Genomic DNA, 25,289 nt, shown 5'->3' on the forward strand with positions numbered 1-25,289 from the left:
GCTAATTTAAGCAGCAGGACTACAGGAAGCACTAAGCCTGGTACTTAAACGGGGGGTTGTCCTTTTGGGGAGGCCTGTTGGTAGTGATGCTTCCACTGTTCCGGATGTGCCTGAAATGCCTCTCTGCTTCTCAGCGAGCTGACAGCCTTTTAGCTCAGGCTCGTTGCTTATTGCCACCCCTCTGGGGTCCAGGATGGTACTGCTACTATCCAGTTTATTCACCAGACTTGCCTCCAGACATCTTCCAGCTGTTTCAGAAATCAGTGCTTTCCCATCGAGGAGCATGTTACAGAGCATTTCCCACAGGCTCTAGAGATGTCACAGAGGACTGCCCCATGCTGTTTGGTACAGGGGCAACAGTGTCGGACTGACTGGAGCTCTCCGGCAGGCTGCTTCAGAAAGAACACTCATTTGACTAGATGCATTCTTGGCTGTCTTAAAAAAAAAAAAAAAAAAGTCTGGTAGCCTCATAAACCTATCTCAATGCCCATGAATGTTCTTCACTTACTGAGGGTAGGCCTTGGATTTTAAGGCTTTCTGTTTCCTGGGCCACCATGGGTGATACTATAAATAGAAGGAATCTGGGGTTTTTAGGGGCTTTGGGCTGTGTAAGAGTAAACACTAAAGTTTGAGTTTTAGCCAGTTGACAAGCCTAGAAATCTTTGAAGAATGTAATGCAAGAAGGAAAAGGAAGAATGTAAAGCTTTCTGTACTGAGAGTAGGAGTCTATGGCACTTGGCCAGCCAGTGGGACCAACATGGGCAATAACAAATGCTTCTCCCTGTGCATGAGCCTCTGAAAGGGGCATTTCACCTCCATGGTCCACTCTGAGGGGCACTGCCAACTAGAGATTAGCTCATGGGGCTGGAAGAAACCCTTTGCAGTAGTGAGTATCCCACCTGCTGTGCGTTTGCCAGGATGCATGGATAGTAGGGTAGTGGATCCCCATCTGGTTCACAAGCATAAATGAGACCTTTGCATATCGAAAGAGGAATGAGGACAGATTACTTTCCTACCTTTGAGCCTTTGGGGATAATCAGCACGGAATGTTAACAATTATTTGAAACATTTTCAGCTCCCTCGTTGAATTCCTATCCTATCCCTGAGGACTCAGATGGTCAAGAAGCCATAGGCACCCACCCCAAATTTCACCAGTAGTTAGAGTGACACTAGAAGTAAAAACCTGAGTATATGGCTCCTTTGCCTTCTCAGAGGCTCCAGGAGGAGAGGTTGGTTGCACTGGTTGTGTTAAATGTATAACAAGCCATATATTCTTCTGTTTTCTCATTTCCAATGTTTCTGCTGTGTGAATGAAGTGTGCAAATTATTTGAAAATCTTGGAAGGAGGTACTTTTCGAAAACAGTATTCTTTTCAAGCAATAAACTATTTTTACAGCACTGTTTTTGCCAAGAGTTTTGAAATCACTTGTGTACATAGGGAAGTGAAGATTAAATGCCTGCCCTCAAGTCATTCAGCAACACAGGATCAGCACTTGAAATCTCATCTTTTGCTTTGCCTTGACTATTTTAAGAACCGTCCTGGTTGGAGCATAACAACTAGACTCACGTAGCATTAGAGCTAGCAGGGACTATTAAAGGCGTCTGCTCACACTTCTTATCTGGTAAGTAACTCCACCCTGCCAACTACCCATGAAGAGCCCTTCTGTCATAGGGAGTTCTGTCTTGGGGTAATTCTACTTTAGGGACTGCTGAGATTATCCTATTAAGGAAAAATTTGCCTCTCTGTCATAGTTCTGTAGTGCCCATCTTACCCCCACTTTATGTTAGAATAGCCGGTTTAGGTCCTAAGTACCTTCTCAGGTCTTCCCCATGATAACATTTGGATAGGAACTCAAACCCAGCTCAGCAGGATATAGTAAGTGTTGACTAAGACTTGCAAAGCTTCCAGTGAGGAAATGCTGAGGGTTCACAGCACCATTGGGCAGATGAGAAAAAGGTGCCTGCTCCAGATGGGAACACACCTGGGCAGAAAGATGGTGCTTCTCTTGTGATTTAGAAAGCAACACCTCTGTGTCCTGGGGCACAGCATGGCAGGCAAAACCCCACTGATCCATTCAGCCAGCTATTGTACAGCCATACTTTTTTTTTTTTTTTAAGATTTTATTTATTTGACAGTACAAGCAGGGGAAAGGGCAGGGAGAGGGCGAAGCAAGCTCCCAGTTGAGCAAGGAGCCCTATGCAGCGATCAATCCCAGGACCCCGGGATCATGACCTGAGCCGAAGGCAGACGCTTAACAACTGAGCCACCACCCAGGCGCCCCTGCTCAGCCAAACTTCTTGGCCCTGCTTAAACTATTTGTCCTGATTCGGAAAAGCGCTCTCCAATAGATTTCCGGTTTCCATTTTTACCTTCCATTTGGTCCAAAAAAGGTTGCTCCTTCAAGCCCTTGAGAAGTTTATCTGCTCCATTTTTTCTTCATGATACAGGGCCCCGTTTCTGCACGTTACCTTTCATGCACCAATGCTGCCAGACCTAAGCTCCCCCTGCTCCTGGCAGCCTGGGCCCGTGTTCCCTTCCGGTAGCCGGCTGTCAGCCCTGGTGCTCTCTCACGGGGTGCCAGCATCTGACCGGCTTCTTAAGAGTGCCACATACACTTTGGGTATGTAAAAAGTGTTCCCACCCTTTTTATCATGAAAACAATGTCCAAGAAGGCACCCTTGGCCTGTACATTTTGGTGAAGCCGATGGTTATTTATTCCCACACAATCCTGTTTCCTCTTCCCAAATTGCTCTGGGTCTCCAGTCTGCCTTTTCTTTACCATTACCTGGCCATGTGTGACCATGGATATCCATTGGTCTCCGTGGCCTTGTTTCAAGTAAGTGTTCATCAGCTAGGAAACAGGTTTTGGACACTGACTTCTGGACAGTATTCTGTGTACCTGGAGCCTTGAAAATAAAAAGTATCTCATGAAAGTAGCCCTCCTCCAGAGTTTGCTGAGCCGAAGGAAGCATAAACCCAATCGCGGGCGCTTGAACTTAACAGCCAAGGCTTTGTGCTCCCTTCTTCGCGGACCCGCCTCGCCTAAGACAGAGGCAGGCAAGGGGCACCGCGCTGAGGGAGGTTCCCCCAAGTCTTACTGTCGGCCGGTCCGGGCTGCAAAAATGTGCCCAGCGGCGGAGGGAGGCTTCCTCCAGCCTTGTGCGCGATGCCGATCACAGCGGCGCGGCTCCGGAGCTTCCCGCTCCCCCGAAGCTTCCACCGCAGAAACAAGGTACGCGGGACGACGGGCTTCTCGGAGTCGGAGCCTCAGCCCGAGTACCACGCCACAGCCCTCGGCTGGCTCTCAGGGCCCCAAAGTCGGGGCACCGCCCACGCTTCCACCGCCACTCGGGCGCGGGGGCTCGGGAGTTGTAGTCTCCGGCCGAGCGCGGGCGCGGGGACCGGGGCGGCGCGGACTCCACGTCCCGGCGGGCGGCGCGGCGCGGCTGGGGCGCCAGGGGCGGGGCCGCTCGGCCCTTTAAACCTTCCAGGGCTGTTCAGAGGGCCGCAGCCAGAGACGGCGCCACGCGGGGCCGAGCAGGGCGCGGCGGCGGCGGCGGCGGCGGCGGGGCGCTCCGGGGAGGTGCGTACTGGGCCCCTTCGTGTCCCCGGCCCTCGGGGTGGGGGGATCCTCTGGGGAGGCTCGCGTTCCCGGCTCCCGTGGGGGCTCCGTACGCCCACGCGGGCGGGGGCCGGTCTGGGCTTCCTGCGCGAACCCGCCTCTCCCCCGGGGCGCCGGCGGTCAGGTGTTGCCTGCGCGCGGCCGCCGCTCCGCCGGGCCCCGCACCCGCCCGCAGGCTCTTCTTGGCGCGGCCCCTTGGACGGCCCTGACTGCAGCCCCTCCCCCAACCCGGTCCCTCCGGCGTGGGAGCGGGACTCCCCCCCCCCCCCCAGATGTTTCGGCCCCGCCTGAGCATCTGGGGCGCACCGGTGGCATTCGGGTGGAACGCGGAGGCCCACGGTGGAGGCCAGAAGGTGTCCACGTTCTGGCGTGGGCTCAGCCCCAAATGTGGGCGCTGTGAATCAGGTGTTGACCACCTTCTCCCCCCACCGGCTGCGGCCAGTCACTGGACCCTGGACTTTGATCTGTCTCTCTCCACCAGGCCTGGGCCGCTGATGGTTTTGGCGAAGTATCTTAAGGTAGCTGGGCCAGCCCCCTCTTTCCCACCTACCTCTTGTCCTTCCCCCTACACCACCCTGGCTCCCCTCCCTCATGACCGCCTGGATCCTCCTTCCTGTCAGCTTGTCAGCATTCTCCATCACGGGCCTATGGACTGTGTGAGTAAAGAGGGGGAGGGGGAGGGCGACTAAGGGACAAAATGGGCCAAGGCTGAGGAGGGCTGGGGCCCAGCCAGGACCCAACAGGAGCTCAGTGACACACAGAGTCCCTTGTCCTGCTGGGGGCTCCAGGGTGGTACCCAGGATCACTCTAGCTGTCTCCCAAGCCTGGCCTGGTGCCTGGGCACACAGCCCCTTCGGACAAGCTGGCACCACTGCTGTCCAGTAGGGTGACCCTGACAGACCTTCCATCCAGGGCCACTTCCAGAGGTCCTCGAGTGTGGGGCCGTGCTGTGGGTTCTCGTGTGGTATCAAGCTTCAGGGCCACCTCAACTTGAGTCCCCAGCAAGAACAAAGGCTGAATGGGGCCAGAATCAAGAGAAAAGAGTCCGTGGGGGCAAGCTGGGCTGGGAGGGCCATGGGTGTGGGGTGACCATTCTGCCTCCGCAGGTATGCCATGGCCGTGATGAACCGCCACGCATGCCCTGTGGAGAACTGGTATGGCGCACTCTGCAGACAGCCTCCCTCTAAAGCTCCCTTCATCTCTGTTCCCTCTTGGGTCGGGGCAGCTGCGAGCCAGACGGAGACCCTGGGCCTCACAGCTCTTACCTGACATTGGCAACGCCTGCCCTTCCCCAGGCATGGCTCCATGCCCATCTACCTGTTTCCCACCATCCCTTCACCCCTTTGGCTTCTGTCTCAGGCGGGTTCTGGGAAGTGGGCTCTTCTGTCCCTGCCAAGGGAAGTCTGGAAGGGTGGTCTCTGAGGGCCTGAGGCTCTAGGCCCAGAAGCTGGGAGAACCCCCTTTCCCCCAGTCTACTCTCTGTCCTGCCTACCAGGTCCTACAACGAATCCTGCTCTCCTGACCCCGCTGAACAAGGGGGCCCAAAGACCTGCTGCACCCTGGATGATGTCCCCCTCATCAGGTAAAGTCTGGAAACTGGGCAGGTCAGGGAGACCCAAGCCCCTCAGGCAAAGACCTGTCCCCCAGTCTCAGGAATAATGAGTGTATTAAGATCACTTAAGAACAATTCTCTGTGCCAGTCACTATGTGCCAGGCACCGTGCTGAGTGCTCGATGTGCATAGCGCCATTTAATCCTGCCATGACCAGGCACCTCCTGTTTTCACCATCTTGTAGGCAAGAAAACAGACTGAGGTGTGTCATCGGTCCAGGTCACACAGCTAGTAAGTGGAGGCACCTGGACTGAAGCTCAAGCCCTCTGATTGCCCAGCCCCGGTTCTGGCTCCAGGGAAGCCAGACTGGCTGCAGACCTTGACAATCTCAGGGAGTCCAAGGAGTCTCAGGCTCTGCCAAGCAATCCTGGGCACTCCCTTACCCATCATACACATGAGCTCTGCTCTGGGGGAGGGCCCAGCCTGGGGCCCGTTGTTTGTGTACACAACGGGCCCTTCTCATAAATCAGTGGCTTGCCTGCTAAGGAACAGGCACAGATAAAGCAAGAGACAGATGGGCCAGAATGGGGGTGCTAGTACTCCTACCCCTCTCTCACTCTGTCCTTGCCCCCCACCCCCAGCAAGTGTGGCACATATCCCCCAGAGAGCTGCCTCTTCAGCCTCATTGGCAACATGGGTGCTTTCATGGGTGAGTTGTGCCCTCAGCCCCCCTAGCCAGCCCAGTCCAACCCACTCCCCACCCCACCCCCAGAAAGGCCCAGGAAACCCTTGTTCAGTGTAGCCCACCCCACCAAGGGCTAAAGCAAGAAGGGCCACTTCTCTCCTGTTCCTTTAACAAGAGCCAAAGGCTCCCACACAGCCACCCTGCTGGCCAGAGCCTGAGGAAACCCAGTTTACCTGCCCTTCTATTCCCTTTCAGCCCTCAGGAGTGTCTGGCGGGGGTGGGGGTGGGGGAGTTGGTGGGAGGAGGGCCCCAGTGCCGGCCCCACCTGTGCTCTCTTCCCCCAGTGGTCCTGATCTGCCTGTTGCTCTACGGGCAGCTCCTGGAGCAAAGCCGTCACTCCTGGGTTAACACCACAACGCTCATCACGGGCTGCACCAACGCTGCGGGCCTCGTGGTGGTCGGCAACTTCCAGGTGTGCCCCCTGCCTGCCTCTTGAACTTTTACTAACGGGGCCTGGCTTCTGCCGGTGCCCTCAGTCCCCTGAGGCTGACCCCATTTGCAGAGACAGCCCTTCAAGGCTGAGGGTGGGGAGAGAGGGGCTGGGAGGGAAGGGGGCGGGGGGAAGAGGGGTCGGGGGGCTGCCTCACAGATCAGCCCCTGTCTCTGGGCCCAGGTGGATCATGCGAAGTCTCTGCACTACATCGGAACTGGTGTGGCCTTCCCCGCCGGGCTGCTCTTCGTCTGCCTGCACTGTGCCCTCTCCTACCATGGGGCCACTGCCCCCCAGGACCTGGCTATGGCCTACCTGCGGATTGTACTGGCAGCCATCGCCTTTGTCACCCTAGTCCTCAGTATCCTTCCAGGACGGGGCAGCCAGGAACTCCTCCTCTAGCCCAGCCTTTCCCCACCCAAGACCCGGGGGGTGGGGGTGAGGGGCGGGGGGTGGGCGAGAGCCTGGCACACACATATCCAGAAAATACTGCCCAGTGCGGTTTCCTTCCTCCCCTCCCAGGTGGGGAGACCTGGCTCTTTGCCCCAGCTTAGCTATCTACCTGGGGAGACAGGGCTGTCACCAGCCGCCGCGTGTCCCACTGAACACTTCCTTAGCCCCATGCCAGGCGGTGTTTTCTTTATGCATGAGAGCTCTCAGCTGCAGCACGGGGCAGCCCTGTGCGAGTGGGTGTTCGTGATCGACATCCTCATCTTCTACGGCACCTTCAGCTACGAGTTTGGGGCAGTCTCCTCAGAGACGCTGGTGGCCGCGCTGCAGCCTGCCCCTGGCCGGGCCTGCAAGTCCTCCGGGAGCTGTAGCACCTCCACTCACCTCAACTGTGCTCCTGAAAGCATCGCCATGATCTGAGATCTGGGGAGGGTGGCTGGCCCAGCCTCAGCAGCTCCCCACCTCTTAACTTCGCATTTATTTTGTACCAAAAACGATTTTGAGAAAGTATTCTGCTGGGATACAGGCTTCCTTGCTGCTGGAGGAATGGCCATCCCACACCCACCTGTGCCATAGTGGAGCGGGCCTGGCAGCAGCCTGGGCCACACACAGGCTACTCCCCGACTCTGCAGTGTTGTTTTTATGTTTAAAGGTCACATATCCTCACTCACCCAGCCGGCCCTTCAGGTGCCTTCTACTCCCCAGTGCCAAGGCCACACCACTGGGGTTTCCTGCTGCAGGAATTGGGGGCTGGGAACAGCAAGAGGGACAGAAGTCTGTGGGAAGGCCCACTTTTGGGCCCACTGAGGTGCACTGGGATTCTTCACTCTGCCCCTTACTTTCTTTTGGGCAAGTAATACAGCAGAACCACATGGGTATTTTAGTACTTTTTTTTTTTTAATCTATTAAAAGAATTCTAATTTGCATGTTTGTAGTATGTTCTAAAGAATCAAGGGAGGGCCTAAGCAGGACGGCTTTCCCTAGGCAAAGGATGGGAGGAAACCCCTGCCCTCAGGGAGAGTCTGAGTGCCCAATGCTCTTTGAGAGCAGGGCTGCTAAGAATAAAGGATGCCTGGTGCCATCCAAATACCCCTCAAGGGCTTGAAACCCTTTCTAGGCCTTTAAACTGTCTGAAGAATTGGCATGATCCTTCCCCCACTCAGAGTGTGGTTTGAAGTTGGCTTCCTTAGTAAGGGATATTGGGCGGTGGGGGGGGGGGGGGGTGGTCATCCATAGAACAACTTTAAAATGCTAGAAGCAATTTTCACAATGAAGCTAAAGAAAGCCTGTGGGATTCCAAGGTTGACTAAAAATTGCAGGGGAGAGAGATGTAGGCTAATTTTTCTTTACCATCTGTAAGTAGCCATTGGATGCCAGACCCTGACCCATTTTGCTTTCCAACGATGAGCACATAGGCCCAAGCACTGGCTGGTCTAGTGGCCAGGTTCTTGACCTGGGTTCCACTGCTCTCAGGCCAGTAGGCTTGGCAGGAAGGGACACACAGCCTGGTGCTTTCTGTGGTTCAGGCCTCTCTTCCCCAGTAGCAGTAGGGACCTTATGGAGGGTGCAGAGGCCCTGCCCAGGCCTGTGAGCAATGCAGTGCAGGGTGGGTAAAGAAATCTTTAATGAGGATTCAGGTGCAAGAGGAAGATGCTGTGGCAGACAGGTGCTCCGCCCCAGGCACCTCATGTGTACATGGCTCCATGGAGGTTCTCAAGTCGGTGCTTTTGCTGCTGCTTGCGAGCCTGAAGGAAAGAGGGCACACTGGGCATGGGCCATACCTGAAGGCCTGTGGGTGGAGCGATGGGACAGCTATCATGGGGCTGCCTATCACTGTGTTCAGGCCCCTAGCATATACATTGCCAAGGCTCTTGTCCCTTGCCAAAGTCACCAGGAAGACGACCAGAGCCAGGGACCCTGAGGCCGACCCAGGGCTACTAAGGTAGGGAATGAGAACACTGAGGACAGGGACTGGGGAGTCCCCATTACCACCCGACCTCTCCACTTACCACCAGCCCCTACCTTATCTCGTCTGTGCTCCTCATAAGTGTCGTCATCAGTCGGCAGCTCATGGCGGCACAGGGGACAGGAATTTGTCTGAGAAAAGGAGGGCAGTGTTCCAGCCCAGGTCTGGTCTTCATCAGCTAATATCATTCCCCTGCTCCCAGTTCCCACCCCTACCCCTCTCCCTTCTCTGATCCCCTAAAAGTCCATAAACAGAAAGAGGCTTGAAAACGGGGCCCAGGGCAGGGTGAGGGCTGAGAGAAAGGAAGCAGTACCTTGCTTAGCCAGGGTAGAATGCAGTTGGAATGGAAGAGGTGATGGCAAGGCATCTCAATGGCAGTCTCCTCCTCCTCAAATTCCAAAAGACACACGGGGCACTTGAGCTCTTTAGGAGGGAGTGCTGATCAGGAGAGCTGCTACAGGCCCTACCTCCCGGCTCCCACTCCTGAAGGACATTCTTGCCCCAGCCTGACCTGGAAAACTGAAGGGCTAGACCAGTCTAGCTTGGGAGGGGGTGGGTCTGGCACGCCTGCGCCAAACAGCAGTAAGAATTAGTGTTCTTACCAGCCTGAGAGCCCCTGATGACTGTCCTGGGAAGGTTCTCAACCACAGCCTTGGCAGCAGGTGGAGGCAGGTGGTGATCCCAATCTACTACCAACCCCAAGTCTTCAAAGTCCATCCTATTGAAAAGTGACCTGGGAAGAATGACGCATGTTCAGAACCAAAGAAAACCATCCCTTCTCTTTGCCCCCACAATCCACTAGGCATTAACAGATAAATACCCTGAACAGCTAGTACTAACAGCTACCCCACAAAAGTGCTCAGTAGATCAAAAGCACAGTGGGAAATGGTTTGGAGTTGCTATAAGACAACCCCAAGCATGCAAGCTGTTTAGTCCCATTTTACACATGAGGCAACAGGCTCAGAAAAGTTACTCAGGCCAAGTGGAAATGACCCGGTAAAGCCAGATTCCAAGTGGCAGTCTGGACTTCCGTGCTTGTTCCTAACGAATGTACCTACTCACACCCACAAGGCCTCTCTCCTGACCCCATGACCCGTCTTCTCCCGTAGCTGCTAGAACCGGCTACCGTCCCACTCCCGACTCCCCCCTATTCGCCAGCTCCAGTCTTTCCCACAATCCCCTTGCCCGGCCCAACCACGGATGATCCAAATTATCGACCTTCCTCGAATCTCGTCTCCGGACTAACTCTCCAGATTATTCATCCGTCCTCCCCAGAATCTCTGCCCCATATAATCCGCCCTCTCCAGCCAGCCCCAGCCCAGAAACCTGATACCTGGGCCCCCACCTCCCAGCACCGCGCACCCACCTTGCGAGCTCCAACAGCATATTGGTTCGGGCCTCCTGCTCCGAATCCAACGGCTCGCAATCGTGCTCATCGAAATAGGACGCCATGGCAGCCGGGCTGTCTGACACAGCCTTCGCACCCCACTAGACTGCGGCCCCGCGGAGCTGGCCAATAAGCTGCGGGCCTGAGAGAGGAAGACCAATCAGAGCATCCAAAAGGCGGGCACAGAGGCTCGTTCGGGGCACTGAAAGCGGAAGTATTAACTCTGCTGCCTCTCGTGGCTCGAGTAGATCAGGTGACCAAAGGCTAAAGCCAATGGCAGGGGCTAGGGCCGGTCAGAAAACATGTTTTGGACTCCGAACCTAGGGTAGGCGGTCTGGGAGTGACGTGTGCTTCGCGTCCACAGCGCCCTGGAAAGCCAGATGTCGGGGCTGTAGGGGTCGTGTCAGTCCGTTCTGCGGCTCAGAGGGCCTAGGACGTGAAGATGCTAGAGGCCCTCCAGAGAGCGAGGCGCTGGCGCAGGGGCTCAGGGTACTGCCAGCCTGGAATCACGGCGTTTCCCGCTGCTCTGCCCGGTCCCCGCCGGGTACTTCTGCACCTGCTGCTCCCTAAGTGGTTCAGGAGTTGGCTCTTGATTCCCCTCTGACCCGCAAAACAAAAATTTCCTACTTATCTCTTCTGTGTTAGGCACAATAAAGGGTGGGGCAAAACTCCCCCACCGAGGGAGGGAAGAGCCCTGCTGGGGAATCTGGGGCCTTACCCTCACATGGGACTATGTGTGTGACCTTCAGCCCCTTGCGCAGCCTCTCCCCGAGCTTCCGAGAAATCAGTGGCTTGAATTCAATAAGCGGTTTGCCTCCCTGGCTACCCATGACTATTCTGGAGAGAGAACGAGGGGTTGCAGCTTTAGGGGGAAATGACCCTGCATCAGATACTTACCCTCAAAGAGTCTGATTTAAGTGATTTAGGCCCCGTAAGGAAGCTGTGTAGGCCAGTGGCTAATGGATGGTGCCCAGACATCCCACAGACTTGGATTTAAATCTTAGCTCTGGTACTCACTGATCTAGGCCTAGGGGTAGTATTTTTAGAAGTTCTGCAGGTGATTCTAATGTGAGGCAGGGTTGAGAACTGCACTAAATGATTTGGATGATAGCTATCATTTATTTGGCATCTAGAACCATTACATTGACGGATGTTTTACACACAACATAAGTAATCCTCACAATTGTTCTGGGAGTTAAGTATGTCCCCTTTTACATATGTAAAACCCAAGCCTCAGAAGTGGCTTGCCCAAATTCACATGGCCTTTAAGTGGTGTTGCTGACCAACTACAGGGCCAAGTGTTTTCCCCCATCTTTCCGAAAAGAAGATGGTAATGAGCCCCGTGGAAGTAACAAGTTCTGTGAGAGGTAAAGCTCCACACAGCTCTCAGCTTTGTTCTTGTTTCTCTGTCAGAAGCCCTCACTTTACCTAACAAGGAACTGCTTCTGTTGTTACACACTTGACTCTGAATTCCCCTTCCACCCACACTTGACTTTGAGGTGCAGTCAAATAGCCCAGGCAGAGACTGCCCAGATCCCGCAGTCTTTCTTTCTTCCATGGCCTTTTACCCAGTCATCTTTCCTGTGACCCTGAGGCCCTGCCAGCTTAGCCCTGTGTGGCCCTGGAACTTTGAAAAGGCCAAGATCTTGCCTACAGGGCAAACTCTAGGCTATCCTTTGTGATGGTGCGTTACAGCACGGGAGAAGCCCTTCCCATGTTCACTGCTATTGGCCTCATCTGTAATCAGGTGTAAAGCTTGAGGAAGAATGTAGGAGAGAAATTGAGGTCGGAGTGTTCAGAGAGGGAAAAGTCTATTTAAAAATGAGAGGCTTGGGGGGGGGGCCTGGGTGGCTCAGTTGTTTAATCAACTGCCTTCGGCTCAGGTCATGATCCCAGGATCCTGGGATGGAGTCTCGATGCAGGACTCGATCCCGGGACTCCGGGACCATGACCTGAGCTGAAGGCAGTCGCCCAACCAACTGAGCCACCTAGGCGCCCCTAAAATCTTTTTTTTTTTTTTAAGTGAGAGCCTTGTGAGATAAAAAAAACCTTTGAGGTGCTTTCCTCTTCTGGAGTCCTATTCTGAGCATCCTCAAGACATCAGAAAAAGAATAGAGTTCATTCTGAAGGAAACAGGCTCAGAGGGCCCTGGTTGTGAAGGGTCTGGTTTGGGAGCCACTCTGTCTTTGCACCTGCACTCCAGAAGGATCTGTCTGGGTAGGGTTGGATAAAGTACAGAAGGAAAAGGAAAGGGGCCACCTCCCAGGGGTGAAGTCCTTCTACCGACTTTTTAAGCAACCCCAAGAGTGGAGGCAGAGCAGGATGAACCAACATGGAGAGCTTCACACTCACACACTCACACACACACACACACACACACACACACACACCAGCTTTTAACCAAGCAGCAACTTTTAACCAAACAGCAGCTTTTACTGAGCTCCAAGTGGGGCCGGCCTGGCAGCGGCCAATGCAGCAGGCTGCCCGCAAGGGCCAGTCTGTGGCGTGGTAGGCGATGCAAAGGTGCACATATCAGGGTTGCTCTTCAGTGCTCAGTTGGGTGGCTCAGATGGGAGCAAACGCCAGGGTTCTCTGGAGACCAGGACCAGCCAGTGCGGCCACTCGGCCTCTCCTCCAGGCCCGGCTGGGTCAGTCCCCAGGCCCTGAGGCAACGCCTGCGTCCTGGGCCTGTGGGGCACTGCTGCCCCCACTGCCCTGTGGGAGAAAGATGGCCAGCAGCACAATCAGGAGGACGAGCAGGCCACCGCCCACCACCAGCCCCAAGTAGATCCGGCAACGAATGTTCTCCCAGCGCTTCTTCTGGGCCAGGGTCTTGGTTGTCTTGCTGAAGGCTGAGCTCTGTGAACATCCCCAGACATAGGGTGGGAGTTAGTGGTTTCCCTGGAACCCCAGGGCCAGGTTCTCCCAACCCCCCACCGCCCCCCGACCCCAGCAAGGCCTAATTTGTATCTTCCCAGCCTCTCTGCTCCCCTTCTCTACATCGCCCACCCTGGGACCCTCCCAACCTGACTCCTGGTCTCAGACACTGTGTAGCCCTGGACTCGCACCCCTACAGGCTCACGCCCAGTTAACAATACCAGCCCTCAACCTTCAGGAAGGTCCACGGCTTCAAACCAAGGACTTTTGACTTCATGAGGCCTATCTGGAGCTAATCTAGGCTACAAACCCATAGGTCCCACACTGGCCCTCAGGCAAGCCTCAGGCCCCACCAAGGGCCTAGAGACCCTGAGCACAGCCTGAGAACTCTCTCTGAGGACTCCCCCTCGCCTCTCCCACCCCCATCCCTGCTTCCCCAGGCCTCACACCATGTCCAGCAGTTGGTCTGAACGCTGCTCCAGTTCCGCCAGTTTCCCATCGCGCTCCAGGACCTTGTCAAAGTTGTTGAGCATGATTTCTGTCACTTCATCCGCCTGCCGCTGGCACCGTTCCAACTCTGTCCCTGCCTGGGCACCAAGCCCAAGGTCAGAACCGCATGAGGCCCCCAGCCGGCCCTCATCTGATCCTGAGACCTAGAGGTCTCCTTGCCCCCTGCTGTGTGTGGGGGGGCATGTATGGGTAGGGTGAATAGCATCTTTCAGGTAAGGGTATGATATGTATAGAGTGAAGGACTGGTCTCCTGAGTGTGTGTGGCTTGCCTCTGATCTCACAGATTCCTCTCTGTGCCCATCAAGGCAGGTCCTAGGTCAGCCTTGGCTACAGCATCTCAGTTTCCTCTAAGATGCCCCCGGATGGAAACTTCCCAGGATCTCACCCCACCCCTGCCCCACAAAGCAGATACTTTCCTCACCTGCTCTAGGATGACTTCTACCCTGGGCTTTGGACCACCACACATCATAACCTCTGCCTAACCCCACAGACACACAGAAACCAACTGAAAAGATCAGACCTCCTTCTGACTAGTCAGGCCAGTTCTGCCTCCTGACATGACCCTACTCCCACATCAGTGCTCAAAATTGATTCCCTGTCTGCCTGTGAAACCTCAGCCTCCTTGGCCTCTGGCCTCAGCCTTCCAGCTACCCAGGATCTTCCCTGGGGTCCAACTCACAGAGATGAGACCAACACTTAGACCTCTCAGCTTTAGCAGCAACCACACCTGACAAAAGAACCCAGCTCATTTCAGAGGACTAAGAAGGGAGGCGCAGGGTCCAAGCGTGGGAGGGGTAGGGAGTGCTGAGAGAACAGGGGAGAAGAGAGCATGTGTCACAAGCAAGAAAGGGGCTGGGCTTTGGACACAGGCAACTGAGAGAGACCCAAGGCAGGAGGCCCCAGTAAGAGCTGGAAGTCCAGGAGCAGGTCCAGGGACGAGCAGCTGAATCCCAGCAGATTAACAAACCACAGCAGCTCCCTCCTCCCAGCCTAGTCCGCTGCAGCCCATCCCTGTTCTCATCTCCTCCCCACAGAGCACTGGCCAAGCTCCTTTTCCTGCCAGACCACATTGCCCATTGTCTGCAACAGACATTTTGGCACTTGACTGAATTCCACTTAAAACCAGAGAAAGGGGAAAGATCTGGTGGTCACAGAGGGCCACTCCTACTCAGGCAAGAATTCACATTCAGGATCCTTGCAGCTGCCTTGCACACAGCCTGCAAGCATTCCCAGTATATGAGTCCTATCTCCCCAACTGGACCACAAGCCCCAGAGGAAGGGACTACCTTTGTCTGCTCCCATCCCGGTGGCCCAGGGGGGCTAGCACAGTGCTGACCATTACAAGGACTCAGTGAGTGGGTCAGTCACATTATAGCTCATCCAAAAGCAATTCTTATTTTCAAGGGATGTCATCCCAGTGTGTTTATCCAGCCCAGCAGGAGTTTCGAGGGGCAGGCATCTGAAACCCAAGTAGGTCAATATTTACCCATGAACTAGAAAAGCAACCTGCTTGGAGAGGGGCAGGCAAACCATGCCAGAGGGGTGCACTCCCAGGCTGGGGAGCAGTGACTGGGGAACAAGGAGCAATAATGCCGAGAGCAGGGGGGCTGCGCTCATCTGTACATTGTCCTCAGTCAGCCATCATCAGCACTATTCTCACTACCGTGGTAGTCAACAAACTCCCACAGCCCATGTTCACACAGTCCCAGGCATCCCCACCTTCATAATGGGCCAGGGCCAAAACCTGAGAATGGGCAAAGCTTCCAAATGACAATCACGGCTAGAGGTTGGTGGGATGCTGAATATTATTTTTTCCGCTATGAAAACCACAGCTGTTGTTCTCTGATGCTCCAACACGGGATGGCACTGGGTCACATTCTCCAGGAGACCTGGCTGTGCTTCTTGCTGCGAAGCCAGGCCTGTCCGGGCTGAGGTGGGACCGGGCCAAAATGAACACATTCGCTCCAGGGAACACAGAGGCCTCAGGCTTAACCCCCTGGCCCTCCTTGGCCTCCCTGAACCAGAGGAGAAAGGATACTACATGCACAGGTCTCTGCTGGCACGGGGAGAAATGAAGAACTACAGGATGGGGATGGAGGTAAGGGACCAGGGGACAGGGCCACGCTCCGTCCAGCCGTAGTGAACTCGGCATAGTGCCTGGCACACAGTGGACACAGGGAAAAAACATTTCTGAATGAGTTGTGCCTGTTCCTAAGAAGCTCACTATAGGCTGGGGGAAAGGGACATATGTGACACGGGTAGGGAAGAGTGGAGGGTTGTGCGGTGAGGTGCCAACGCTGAGGGTCGGAGCCCCCCTCAGAGAGCGGATTCCCCGGGGGGAGGAGCCCTTGCAGGACAGGGCGGAGCTGGGGCATTCCGCAGGGACAGACCAGGCCGAGGGTAAGGGCGGAGGGGCAGGGTGGGACCAGCGAACACACAGAATGGAAGTCCAGAAGAAGACACTCACTGGACGGAAGACTGGAACAAGACCTAGTGTAGACTTCTGAGCCCAGGGGGACAGCGGAGGGGGGCTTCAGAGTAATTTCTCTAGGGACGCCTGGGTGCCTCAGTCGGTGAAGAATCTGCCTTCGGCTCAGGTCATGATCACATGGTCCTGGGATGGAGCCCAGCATCGGGCTCCCTGCTCAGTGGGGAACCTGCTTCTCCCTCTGCCTGCCGCCCCCCCCTGTTTGTGCTGTGTGTGTGTGTGTGTGTGTCAAATAAATAAAGCATAGAGATGAAGGGGGGCTGAGAGGGGTGCATCGCAGCCCTGCCTGGGGTCTGCAGGGCTGAGGGGGCACGGTGGAGTGCGGAGCAGCCGCGTGGTTGGCAGACAGGGGGTGGCAGTTACACGGGAAATGTTCTCCACAGACCATTACCCTCTGTACAGAATATCCCACCTACAACCCTCAAATAGTTCCGGTGTTTCGAGGCCACATACCCTTGGTTCCTCTGAAAACAAAGCTCTCCCAACCTCCCTGTCCTAAGTCTCCTGTCTCCCTTCTCTCCTGGCGGGTGCCAAACAAACCCTGTTGCAGCTGTTACCACTGTCCTAGTCACAGGACAGGGGGCAGCGAAGGGGTGTACCAGCTCCTTCCTAGGTCAGCATTCACCTGAGCTCAGAGCTAAGGGCCGGGGCTCTGCACTGCAGCCCTGGTTCCCTCAAATCTTGCCTTTGCCCCTCACCTACTACGAGACCTTTCCGACCCTCCACCTCCTCATCTGTAAAGTGGCGACAAGAATGATATCTACCACGTTAGCTAACGCATGTGACCTGTTACAAAGTGCTTAGCACAATACCTGACACGTACTAAATGCTCAATAAATAATAGCTATTATTGTGGATGGAGCCAAAGTTTCCCTCGCTGATTTTTTTTTTTTAAGCAATCAGATCTCAAGAACTGTTCAATACCTGTGATCAATAAAACCTCTTAAATAATTTTACAAAATACCCAGACAAGCAAGCTCTTCCTTATTGCAAACGTGTGCACTTGTCTCTAACCTAAATACAGAACATCACCTGGGCCTTCAATAAGCTGCAAGGAGTTTATGTCCACCAGGCACTGCAGGCTGTTGAGAAGGTTCTAGGTCTTGACGGTGAACACAGCCACCATCCAATGGGCACATACTCTGAGCTAAGCATGGTGCCTGCTGTTTGTTCACCTGATCTTATTTAATCTTCGCAACAATCCACTGAAGGCATGCTATTATCCCAGTTTTATAAAAAACTGAGGCTCAGAGGGGTTGAATCACCTGTCCAAGGTCATACAGCCAGTAAGTAGACGATCCGGGAGTGGAACCAGTGTAGACTCCAAGAATCACATTCTTAACCACGGTGCTAAAGTGAATGCAGGTAAAGGGGGGTCAAGTCCTTTAGCTGGCTGGCCAAAGACTCCCCAGACTTTTTAATGTGGCCAAGTCAACTTGTGTGCTATATGAGGGAAGCCCGTGGCTCAAAACCCACATTCACTCGACAGTGCAGGAGAGAGGACCATCTATAGGATGAATGAATTCAAGCCCTTACCCATTCAGGTTTCATCTTTCCCATCACTATTTACTCCTGCTCTCTGCCCTATACCTGTCACCACATCTGGCACAGAGGAAATGCCCAAGAAATGCTTGTTGACTGAATGAATCAGAGGAGAGGACGAGGAAGAAAGACCAGGCAGGGAACCGGGTGGGAAGAAGAAAGGGAAAGAGGTGGTGCCAGAGAAAGGGGCAGGTGTGCAAGAAACAGAGGGATGGGGCCAGGAGCCGGGAGGGGAGAAAAATCAAGGTACCCCCGCCCCCCCAGGCTCTGATCCACTGTTGGCCTCAGATGAAGCCCCATAAATTATCCTGGCCTCAGCCTTCACTTCAGGAGTCTCCTCTTCTCCCCAAGTGCTCAAGGCTGACTGGAAGCCCACCCCTAGCCCTGCCTGATCCCTTGCCCTGCCTGATCCCTTGCCCTGCCTGATCCCTTGCCCTGCCTGCTGGGAAGTGGGCTCGGAGCTTTGTCCCATTCTTGGAGCCTCTCTCAGTTTCCTGGCGTGGCCTTAGAGCTCAGTGCAACCTTCCTGCCCCGCTTCCTCTTCCTGCCTCCGGTTCCCTAGAGATGAGGCCATCCAGGCATCATGACCCCCAGCCAGGCCACATCCATCACACCTCTGCCAGTTTCTCCAGGGCAGAAGCTTAAAGCACCAAGCCTGCTTCCTGTCCAGCCTATCTTCCTAGGAGTCCAGGGGATGGAGGAAAGCTACTGGCACCTCCTGTTGCTGACACCTTTGCCTTAGAGATGGCAAGTGGGGACACAGGCCAGAGTCTGCGGCTGGAGTGGGGGATGACTCACCTCAAGAATGTGTCCCTCAGTAGAGGTTAGGAGAGAGCCAGGACTGTGCCATAGTCTGATAACTTCAGGGGAACTTTTATGGTAAACGTCTCCCTTTATCTCTCCGCAGGGAAAGGAGTGTGCCCTCCAATACCCTGCCACAGCGCTGGCAAGGCCTCTACCACCCCATCTGCTCAGGTTTCCAACTCCCAGGCCACACTTGGCTTCTCACGGCTCCGGGCAGGGCTGAAGAGGTCATCACATTACCTACCACTCCTGAGGAGCAGGTTCTGGGTGCCAGGCAGGGCTCTGCCATTTTATCTCCCTTAACCTCGCAAGGACCCACTGAATCAGGTATTGCTGACCCCACTTCACAGATGCGGAAAAGAAGGCTCGGGAAGGTTAAGTGACTGGCCCGGGGTCACAGAGCCAGTAAGTGGCCACCACCAGGATCTCAGCCCGGAGTCTGCCTCCGAAGGCCGGGCTCCTAACCACTTGGCCCAGGGAAGGGGGAAGCCGGAGTCATGCACACTGCGCGCAGGCGGCCAAATTTCCCCTTCCCAGCCTGCGCGCCCCGGGAGAGGCTCTGGCCCCCATCCGGCTCCTGGCCGCGGCCACCTCACGGTGGGGGGGGGGGGGGGACCGGCGCGGGTCCCGGACGACACCCCAGCCCTCGGACTTCAGCCTCCGGCCGCGCACCCCCACATCGCCCTCTGCCCCCCGTCCGGCCGGCTCCGCCCCGCCCGGGCCCTCACCATAGCTGCTGCCGCCGCCTCGCCAGCTCGGGCTCTTCTGTCGCCCAGCGGCCGCGGTGCCAGATACCCGGGAGGAAGCGGAGGGGCGGGGCCGCGGCCGGCGGGGGCGGGGGGCGCGCCTGCCCGGAGCCCGGACCCGGACCGCCGCAAAGCGAAAGCTGCCGGCACCCCGCCCGGCTTCGCACGGCTCCCCCAGCCTCCGGAACTGAGGGCCTCACGCCTGAGCAGCCTGGTGCTCGCGCTGCACGCTGGCCACACGTCGGGGGCCCAATCTGTGACCCGGGCACAGTGGAGTGGGCTCCGGAGCGGAGGCATCGCTCGTTCCACGAGCCTCTGTATCCGTGCTAACGCTGGGCACTGTGCTAGAGACGCCTCGAACAGCCAGCCGGGCCGGGTCTTTGCCACCCGGGTGAGTGCATTCACCGGTAACCCAAACCCAAACCCGACTCCCCGAAGAAAAGTTTAGAACGAAAGAAACTATTCGCAATCAACATTGTGAACGCACTACCTGCCGCTGAATTGTGTATTTCGAAAATGGTACCACTGCCTGTTACAGTTGTATGTACACTTATACAATGTATGTTGTGTGAACAGACCCCCAGGGAGAAGGTGCTAGTTCTGGCTTTTCTGTATTTCCTCTTCACCACAAGGGCAGCTGCAGCCCTGCCCTCATATGACCCTGCTCCTCAGGGGGAGGGAGGATGGGCGAAGCCACCCCTCCAGAGCCTTCCTGAGCTGAATCTACCCATTCTCCCCCTCTCCTCTGCAGGGGAGTCTGAGACACCTGTTCTCTACCCCACCCCATGCCACCCCCACCATCTCAACTGTGGCCCCTCTTGGGGAAGGGGGTTGAGGGCTTCCCTCCTTGGGTTGAACCGTGACAGTACAGCCCACATTCCCACCCTGGGCCATCTAGATCCCAAGGAAGAGGTCTCCCCCAGTTCTGTGGACTTTGAGTCCAGGAATGACCTGAGGAGAGAAGATGATCACAGTCTGATATAGGAGGACAAAGTCTGCCCTGAGGGCTTTTCTGTGCCTTTTTTTTTTTTTTTTTCCTCCCTGGTTTTCAGAGTATGATTCCAGAACCTGACTTGCCAGGAGTCGTCCCAAATCTTGTCTCCCAACCCTATCCCTTCTATACAGGTTGTTTTCAATACTGGAAAGCCCACGGGAGAAACAGGGACAGAGAGGGCAAGAATCCTTTCCCCAAACCAAGACAGGAAAGAGTGACAATGAGGTGGAACCTGGCGGGGAGGAGAGAAGCCCAAAGACAAAGAGGCCCATTGTACATGGAGGGGAAGGAGGGCCATAGGCCCTGTCCTGTGACACTGACTGGGCCCAGCCACGAGCCATGAGAAGAGATGCTCACCCCCTCAGCTGAGACCCGGAGGCCCTGCTAAGTCCCAAAAGGGCAGGGGCAGACAAAAGACAAATAGAACTTTGCAGAACCAGGGGCGCCTGGCTGGCTCAGTCGGAAGAACATGTGACTCTTAATTTCAGGGTCGTGTGTTCAAGCCCCAGGTTGGGTGTAGAGATTACTTAAATTTAAAAATTAAAATAAATAAATAAATAAAAAGAACTTTGCAGAACCAAAAAGGAAAAGTGGCCCAGTTCCTCCAACCCCTCACTCTTGACTGCAACAGGGCCACAGAAGAGAGATGGAAAGAGGCCCTTGCCTGTCTCGGCTAACACTTCCAGCAGAAAAGTAATAAAAGGACATGGCAGGACCCCAGGGGGCACTCTTAGGAGTGTTGCATACCACCCTAAAATGGTTTTGATTTTTCCACATGCCGAGAGCCTCAGAAAATTCTGGTTCTTAAGACCTGTGACAAAGAATGGAAAATAGAGAAGGATGGGGAGACTCCATCTTTCTTCTCCAAACTTACACTCTCCACCCCTCCAACCATGGGGCCTCAAATAGGAGAATCTCAGCCAGAGGGTGTCCCCAGGGAGAAAAGAAATAGAAGAGCCAAAGGCAAAATGGAAGGGGAGAAATTACCTCACATGTGTAGGGATACTGAAAGGTCTTTATTGCCCACCGGCCACCATCAGTTTCCCAGCCCCAGGCTGGGCCTTCTGGGGTCTCTCCAACCAACTCTGAGGGCCCATGAAACATAGCCACAGTCCAGCTCTCTCCTTCCAGGGGGGCCAAGGTGCCTGGGGCAGACAGTGTGGCGGAGGGGCCTCAGAGTGAAGGGCGGGAGGACGCAGTAGCACTCCCTGCAGGCAATGATGGGAGAGAGGGCCCTTTTTGGCACCCACGATGTAGGGTTGCCCTGAAGAGGAGGGCGGGGGCGAGGGCCTCCCTAGGTTGGGATGGCATGGGTGGCAAAGAGCACAATGAAGAGGATGATGATAAAAACAGTCACGCAGATGAGGACAATCATCTTCACGTTCTTCCACCAGAACTTCCGGGCCACCTTCTGCGATGTGGTCTTGAAGTGCTCCGACTGTTGGGGACAAGGCAGAGTGAACCAGTGCCTCCTCCCACCGGAACAAGAGGACAAACAGAGGCCCACATGCTATCCATCCCAATATTTAAGTGAGCAGTTGAGGGAACAGACTGTTACACAAAAAGACTGTGCTGACCTTCTACCTTGACAGATACACCTTCATGACACTCTGATGGGCCAGGCTCAAATTTAGAATTCTTGGGCTTCCCTTGGCCCCCTGCCTCCCCTCTTCTCTTCTTACCCCTGAACCGTCACACACATTGAGGGGCCTTTTACATATGCTCACACCCAAGGGTGCGACACTGTGTACAATCCACCCTTGGGAGGGCACACACTGGGGCCAAGCAGCGCAAGCTCCAGGTGGCTGCATCTCCCTGGGTCCACGACTCCTTGCCCCATGGGGACCGCTGAAGCTGGAGGACAGGCCAGCGCAGCAGGGAGGCTGGAGGTGAGAGAAACTGCTACTCTTCCTCCTCAACTCGAGTTGCAGAAATTACATTTCCCTGGGCCGTGCTCCCCAGCCTAGGCTGTGGAAAGAAACACTAAGTCCGGGGGAGACTATACCCAAGATGACGCCCAGGACTCAGAAAGCCACAGTGTCTCTTCCTGTGGACATGGAACCTTAGCCTCCAACCTTTGTTGGGCTATTCTGTTAGAGTTACTCCCTCCCTGAGCAGCTGGCTTCAGCCCCTGGCTGGAGAGAGAGAGAGAGAGGAATGAGGTCTAGCAAGATGTGTGGGAGATATTATTCTAGCCTTCAGCTAGCAGAGGACCCCTGGATCAAAGAATTTCGCTGCTCTTCCCAGCTTCTTTTTAAAGCAGACTCAGCAAAACTCTAACAGTTTTCCGCCCCCCTGCCTAGTAACTCCTAGAGAAGGCCAAAGGCCCTAGGAGGATTTTCCAGAGCCAATATTTTTGTCCTGGGGAGGTCAGGTCCAAATGATTGTCAAGGGCAGCCTTCAAAGGGAAAAATTAGTTTCATGGGAGAGAAGCCTAAGAATGCGAGGGCTGACTGGGCCATCTTAGCTGTCTCAGAAAACGCCTCCAAGAGTCAGCCCCACCCATCTCCCTCCTTCCCCTGCCAGTCCTTAGAGCCATTCCCTGGACCCCAGTACCAATCAGTGGAGTAGAGCAGAATCGAACTGGGGACTTGCTCGTCAATTCCCAAAACAAGTGAAAAGGCAGACTTCCCTCCTATGCATTTTGCCCCCAACACCACCAACCCCCCAAACCCCAACAATCCTCCCTCCCTCTCTTCCTCTACCCCCACCCCAACCGTGGGCTCCCCATCTCACTGTGGCTTCCAGATCCTCTGTCTTGTTGCGGAGATGTTCCAGGTTTTCTCCTCGGGCCAGGATCCGCTCCACATTCTGGGTCATAATATTCTTGACTCCCTCCACCTCGCTCTGCAGGTTCCGCACATGGTCATGTCCCCCACCTCCACTGGCCTCCTCCTGGGCAGCAACACAGGGGTTAATTAGGCCAAGTGGGGGAGGAACTGAGACTCGGCCTCAGAGGCCAGGGGAGGGGTAGGCCTGAGATGGACTTTAGCTTTTTTTAATGCCTCAACTGTTTACAAAGAGAATGTTTTCATGTATTACTCATGTAATCAAAAACAAATGCATTTAGAAGCCCCAGAAGGTGAGTGCTGATGCTAGACAGACTAGATCAAGTCTCCTGTCAGGTTCTCCGGAGCCCCTGGCGAGGAAAAGAAACACAGCCCTAAATCCCACTCCACGGTTGCCTCGCTCCTCCACAGGGGTCAGAAGACTGCTAAGCTGGCATCTCAGGATGGAGAAGCCCACCACTATTTACCAAAGGGTCCTCATTAAAAATACCTGTGCTGGCACAAGCCCCTCTCACTGCAAGACAGCAAGCAGCTGGAGAGTAACAGCAACCAGGCTCCAAGGCCCCCCCAGCCCCCCCGCCCCCCCCCCCAAGGGCCATTGCGCCATGAACTTCTGCTTTTGCCACCACATAGCACCATGTGCAGGCACCAGGCCAGCCCTCCCTCCTTAAGCAGATATTAAATAAAACAGCAGCCTGGGTGTTGGGGGGGAAATGGAGGGCAAGTCCCCCTCTGGCTCATGATAAGGTTTTTCAACAGGGAGGGAAAAACCACTCTTAGGCTCCTCCCTCCCCGACCCACCCGACCTCCGAAACAGGCGGGGGAGCGTGGGTCCCAACTAGATGGACTAACAGAGAACCAACTTCTGGTTCTTTTAGAAACCCTTAGCTTTCTTCCTCATGTTTAGAGAGAGGGGGCCGCCAGTTCCTGAGACTGGGCAGGAAGACGGATTCTTGGAGTTTCTATATAGAAATAAAGTGAAAGGCAGCGCAGGACTGGAATGTGCCCCCGAGAACTTCGGAGGTGCTGCCCAGGGGTGTCATAACACCCGGTGGCCGGCGGGCTGGAGGAGGAGACGCAGGGCCTCTCAGCAACTCCCCGCCTGGAATTCGGATTCCCCCACCCCCCCCCAACACACACACATACCCTCACCGAAACCCTGCTCTGGGGCAGCACGGAGGTCAGGGGAGGGAGGGAGTAGGCCAGGAGCAGGAATACCCGTCCAGGCAGCTCGGAGCTTTACGCAGCCAAGTTGTCAAAGAAGAGCGGCCACAGTCAGCCCTGGCCCCGCGCTCTGACTTTGCCACCAGCTCCCCCGACCCCCGCCCCCCAGCCCACTCTGACTCGTCTTTGAATCAGCCCCTTTCTGGTCGCAGCTCGCTCACCATGTCTCCCAGCGGCTCGGGCCTGTCCGCGACGGGGCTCGCCTAGTCTGTTTCCTCCCGGGCCGCCCTCGCTTCACTTCCTGCTTGCTCCAACTTTCAGCCTGCCCCCGCCCGCCTCGCATCCCGAGCCGCTCCAGCCTCACCTCCAGCAGGTTCCCCCAGGTAGGCGGGCACCCTCCGTCGCCCTCCCAGTCTCCTCCCAAACCAGGGCTCGGGCTTAAAGCCACAGGGCTCCCGGGCACCAAAGATCTTCTAACTCGTCAGGAACAAGAAAAGAAAGATCGAGCAGCCCTCCTAAGTTTCCTGAGGCTGGACCTCCTGATACAGAGAGGGAAGCGGTCTCCTTTTTCTTTTCTTTCTTTTTCTTTTTCTTTCTTTCTTTCTTTCTTTCTTTCTTTCTTTCTTTCTTTCTTTCTTTCTTTCTTTCTTCCTTTCTTCCTTCCTTCCTTCCTTCCTTCCTTCCTTCCTTCCTTCCTTCCTTCCTTCCTTCCTTCCTTCCTTTCTTTCCTTCTTTCTTTCTTTCATGTCCTGAATATCTGATCTCAAATCTTAGAGACTGAAGTCAATTCTAAGTACCCCACCAGGGGTAGTTCACATGGAAACAGAACACAGATATGAAAATTTCTTGCTGGCAACCCCTGTTCCCATGTTCGTGGGTGGGCAGAAAGTATTAAAACCCTCAAAGGCTGGACTGCTGTGATCCGGGGCTATGGTGTCAGAAAGCTCTGGGTTACTAGCTCTGTGACCCTGAATGAACCTCTTCACCTCTCTGGGGCTTGCAGGTGCTAATGTTGACCTCAGAGGATGGTGGGGAGGTGTAAAAGGTTAGCACATGCAGTGTGCCTGGCACAGTGTCCGGGAGGAAGGCCTGTCCACTGTTGGAACCAGGAAATGCTGGCCTACCAGTCCCTTCTTTCCTTCCAGAGTTCAATAGTCCCTTCAGGACCCGCCATGAGGGATTGGTGAGCCCTGTGAGAAATGGTCAGAGACCTGCCCTATGGA

General features: G+C 55.2%; 4 protein-coding genes across 8 annotated transcripts; 1 reads left to right on the forward strand and 3 right to left on the reverse strand.

Moving 5' to 3' along the window:
- The first annotated feature begins 1,556 nt into the window (after window positions 1-1,556).
- Window positions 1,557-7,725, forward strand: TMEM150A (transmembrane protein 150A). Of its 5 annotated transcripts, none has more exons than XM_064572253.1 (8): window positions 1,557-3,584; window positions 4,105-4,279; window positions 4,730-4,777; window positions 5,119-5,205; window positions 5,419-5,465; window positions 6,204-6,331; window positions 6,533-6,710; window positions 6,978-7,725. In XM_064572253.1, exons 2-8 carry the CDS (start codon window positions 4,215-4,217, stop codon window positions 7,217-7,219), a joined length of 795 nt encoding a protein of 264 aa, XP_064428323.1. In that variant the 5' UTR covers window positions 1,557-3,584; window positions 4,105-4,214; the 3' UTR covers window positions 7,220-7,725. The 5 variants fall into 5 exon arrangements, with proteins under 5 accessions (XP_064428323.1, XP_045740592.1, XP_054365721.1 ...); XM_045884636.3 differs by lacking the exon at window positions 5,419-5,465 and adding an exon at window positions 5,816-5,883; XM_054509746.2 differs by lacking the exon at window positions 5,419-5,465 and adding an exon at window positions 5,816-5,883 and having other exon boundaries at window positions 4,105-4,141.
- A 681-nt stretch (window positions 7,726-8,406) lies between these two features.
- Window positions 8,407-10,285, reverse strand: RNF181 (ring finger protein 181). Its single transcript, XM_045884640.3, has 5 exons — window positions 10,132-10,285; window positions 9,368-9,498; window positions 9,079-9,188; window positions 8,822-8,896; window positions 8,407-8,544 (listed from the first exon to the last, which is right to left on the reverse strand). Exons 1-5 carry the CDS (start codon window positions 10,215-10,217, stop codon window positions 8,485-8,487), a joined length of 462 nt encoding a protein of 153 aa, XP_045740596.1. The 5' UTR covers window positions 10,218-10,285; the 3' UTR covers window positions 8,407-8,484.
- Window positions 10,286-12,564: 2,279 nt separating this feature from the next.
- VAMP5 (vesicle associated membrane protein 5) lies at window positions 12,565-19,431 on the reverse strand. Its single transcript, XM_045884641.3, has 3 exons — window positions 19,102-19,431; window positions 13,479-13,616; window positions 12,565-13,011 (listed from the first exon to the last, which is right to left on the reverse strand). The coding sequence occupies exons 1-3, from the start codon at window positions 19,414-19,416 to the stop codon at window positions 12,802-12,804; spliced, it is 663 nt and encodes a 220-aa protein (XP_045740597.3). The 5' UTR covers window positions 19,417-19,431; the 3' UTR covers window positions 12,565-12,801.
- Window positions 19,432-21,110: 1,679 nt separating this feature from the next.
- Window positions 21,111-24,534, reverse strand: VAMP8 (vesicle associated membrane protein 8). The gene is made up of 3 exons (XM_045884642.1): window positions 24,288-24,534; window positions 22,850-23,008; window positions 21,111-21,551 (listed from the first exon to the last, which is right to left on the reverse strand). The coding sequence occupies exons 1-3, from the start codon at window positions 24,288-24,290 to the stop codon at window positions 21,408-21,410; spliced, it is 306 nt and encodes a 101-aa protein (XP_045740598.1). The 5' UTR covers window positions 24,291-24,534; the 3' UTR covers window positions 21,111-21,407.
- Between the last annotated feature and the right edge of the window lie 755 nt (window positions 24,535-25,289).

Source organism: Mirounga angustirostris, unplaced genomic scaffold (genome assembly GCF_029215605.1).
Source record: "Mirounga angustirostris isolate CCGP_5_RB_7025 unplaced genomic scaffold, mMirAng1.0.hap1 SCAF_10, whole genome shotgun sequence".
NCBI classification, from domain to species: domain Eukaryota; kingdom Metazoa; phylum Chordata; class Mammalia; order Carnivora; family Phocidae; genus Mirounga; species Mirounga angustirostris.

What these genes read in the sequence shown, in the direction of transcription:
- VAMP8 (XM_045884642.1), bottom strand. An exon ending in CAGAGGATCTGGAAGCCACA is followed by an intron (nt 21,552 to 22,849) that starts GTGAGATGGGGA and finishes TGTCCCCAACAG; the next exon opens with TCGGAGCACTTCAAGACCAC.
- RNF181 (XM_045884640.3), bottom strand. Translation starts at nt 10,217, where the DNA reads ATGGCGTCCTATTTCGATGAGCACGATTGCGAGCCGTTGGATTCGGAG. An exon ending in ATGCTGTTGGAGCTCGCAAG is followed by an intron (nt 9,499 to 10,131) that starts GTGGGTGCGCGG and finishes CATTCTTCCCAG; the next exon opens with GTCACTTTTCAATAGGATGG. An exon ending in AGGAGCACAGACGAGATAAG is followed by an intron (nt 8,545 to 8,821) that starts GTAGGGGCTGGT and finishes TCTTTCCTTCAG; the next exon opens with GCTCGCAAGCAGCAGCAAAA.
- VAMP5 (XM_045884641.3), bottom strand. Translation starts at nt 19,416, where the DNA reads ATGCCTCCGCTCCGGAGCCCACTCCACTGTGCCCGGGTCACAGATTGG. An exon ending in AGGCGGCGGCAGCAGCTATG is followed by an intron (nt 13,617 to 19,101) that starts GTGAGGGCCCGG and finishes CTTGGTGCCCAG; the next exon opens with GCAGGGACAGAGTTGGAACG. An exon ending in CAGACCAACTGCTGGACATG is followed by an intron (nt 13,012 to 13,478) that starts GTGTGAGGCCTG and finishes GGATGTTCACAG; the next exon opens with AGCTCAGCCTTCAGCAAGAC.
- TMEM150A (XM_045884636.3), top strand. Translation starts at nt 4,215, where the DNA reads ATGACCGCCTGGATCCTCCTTCCTGTCAGCTTGTCAGCATTCTCCATC. An exon ending in ATCACGGGCCTATGGACTGT is followed by an intron (nt 4,280 to 4,729) that starts GTGAGTAAAGAG and finishes CTGCCTCCGCAG; the next exon opens with GTATGCCATGGCCGTGATGA. An exon ending in TGGTGGTCGGCAACTTCCAG is followed by an intron (nt 6,332 to 6,532) that starts GTGTGCCCCCTG and finishes CTCTGGGCCCAG; the next exon opens with GTGGATCATGCGAAGTCTCT.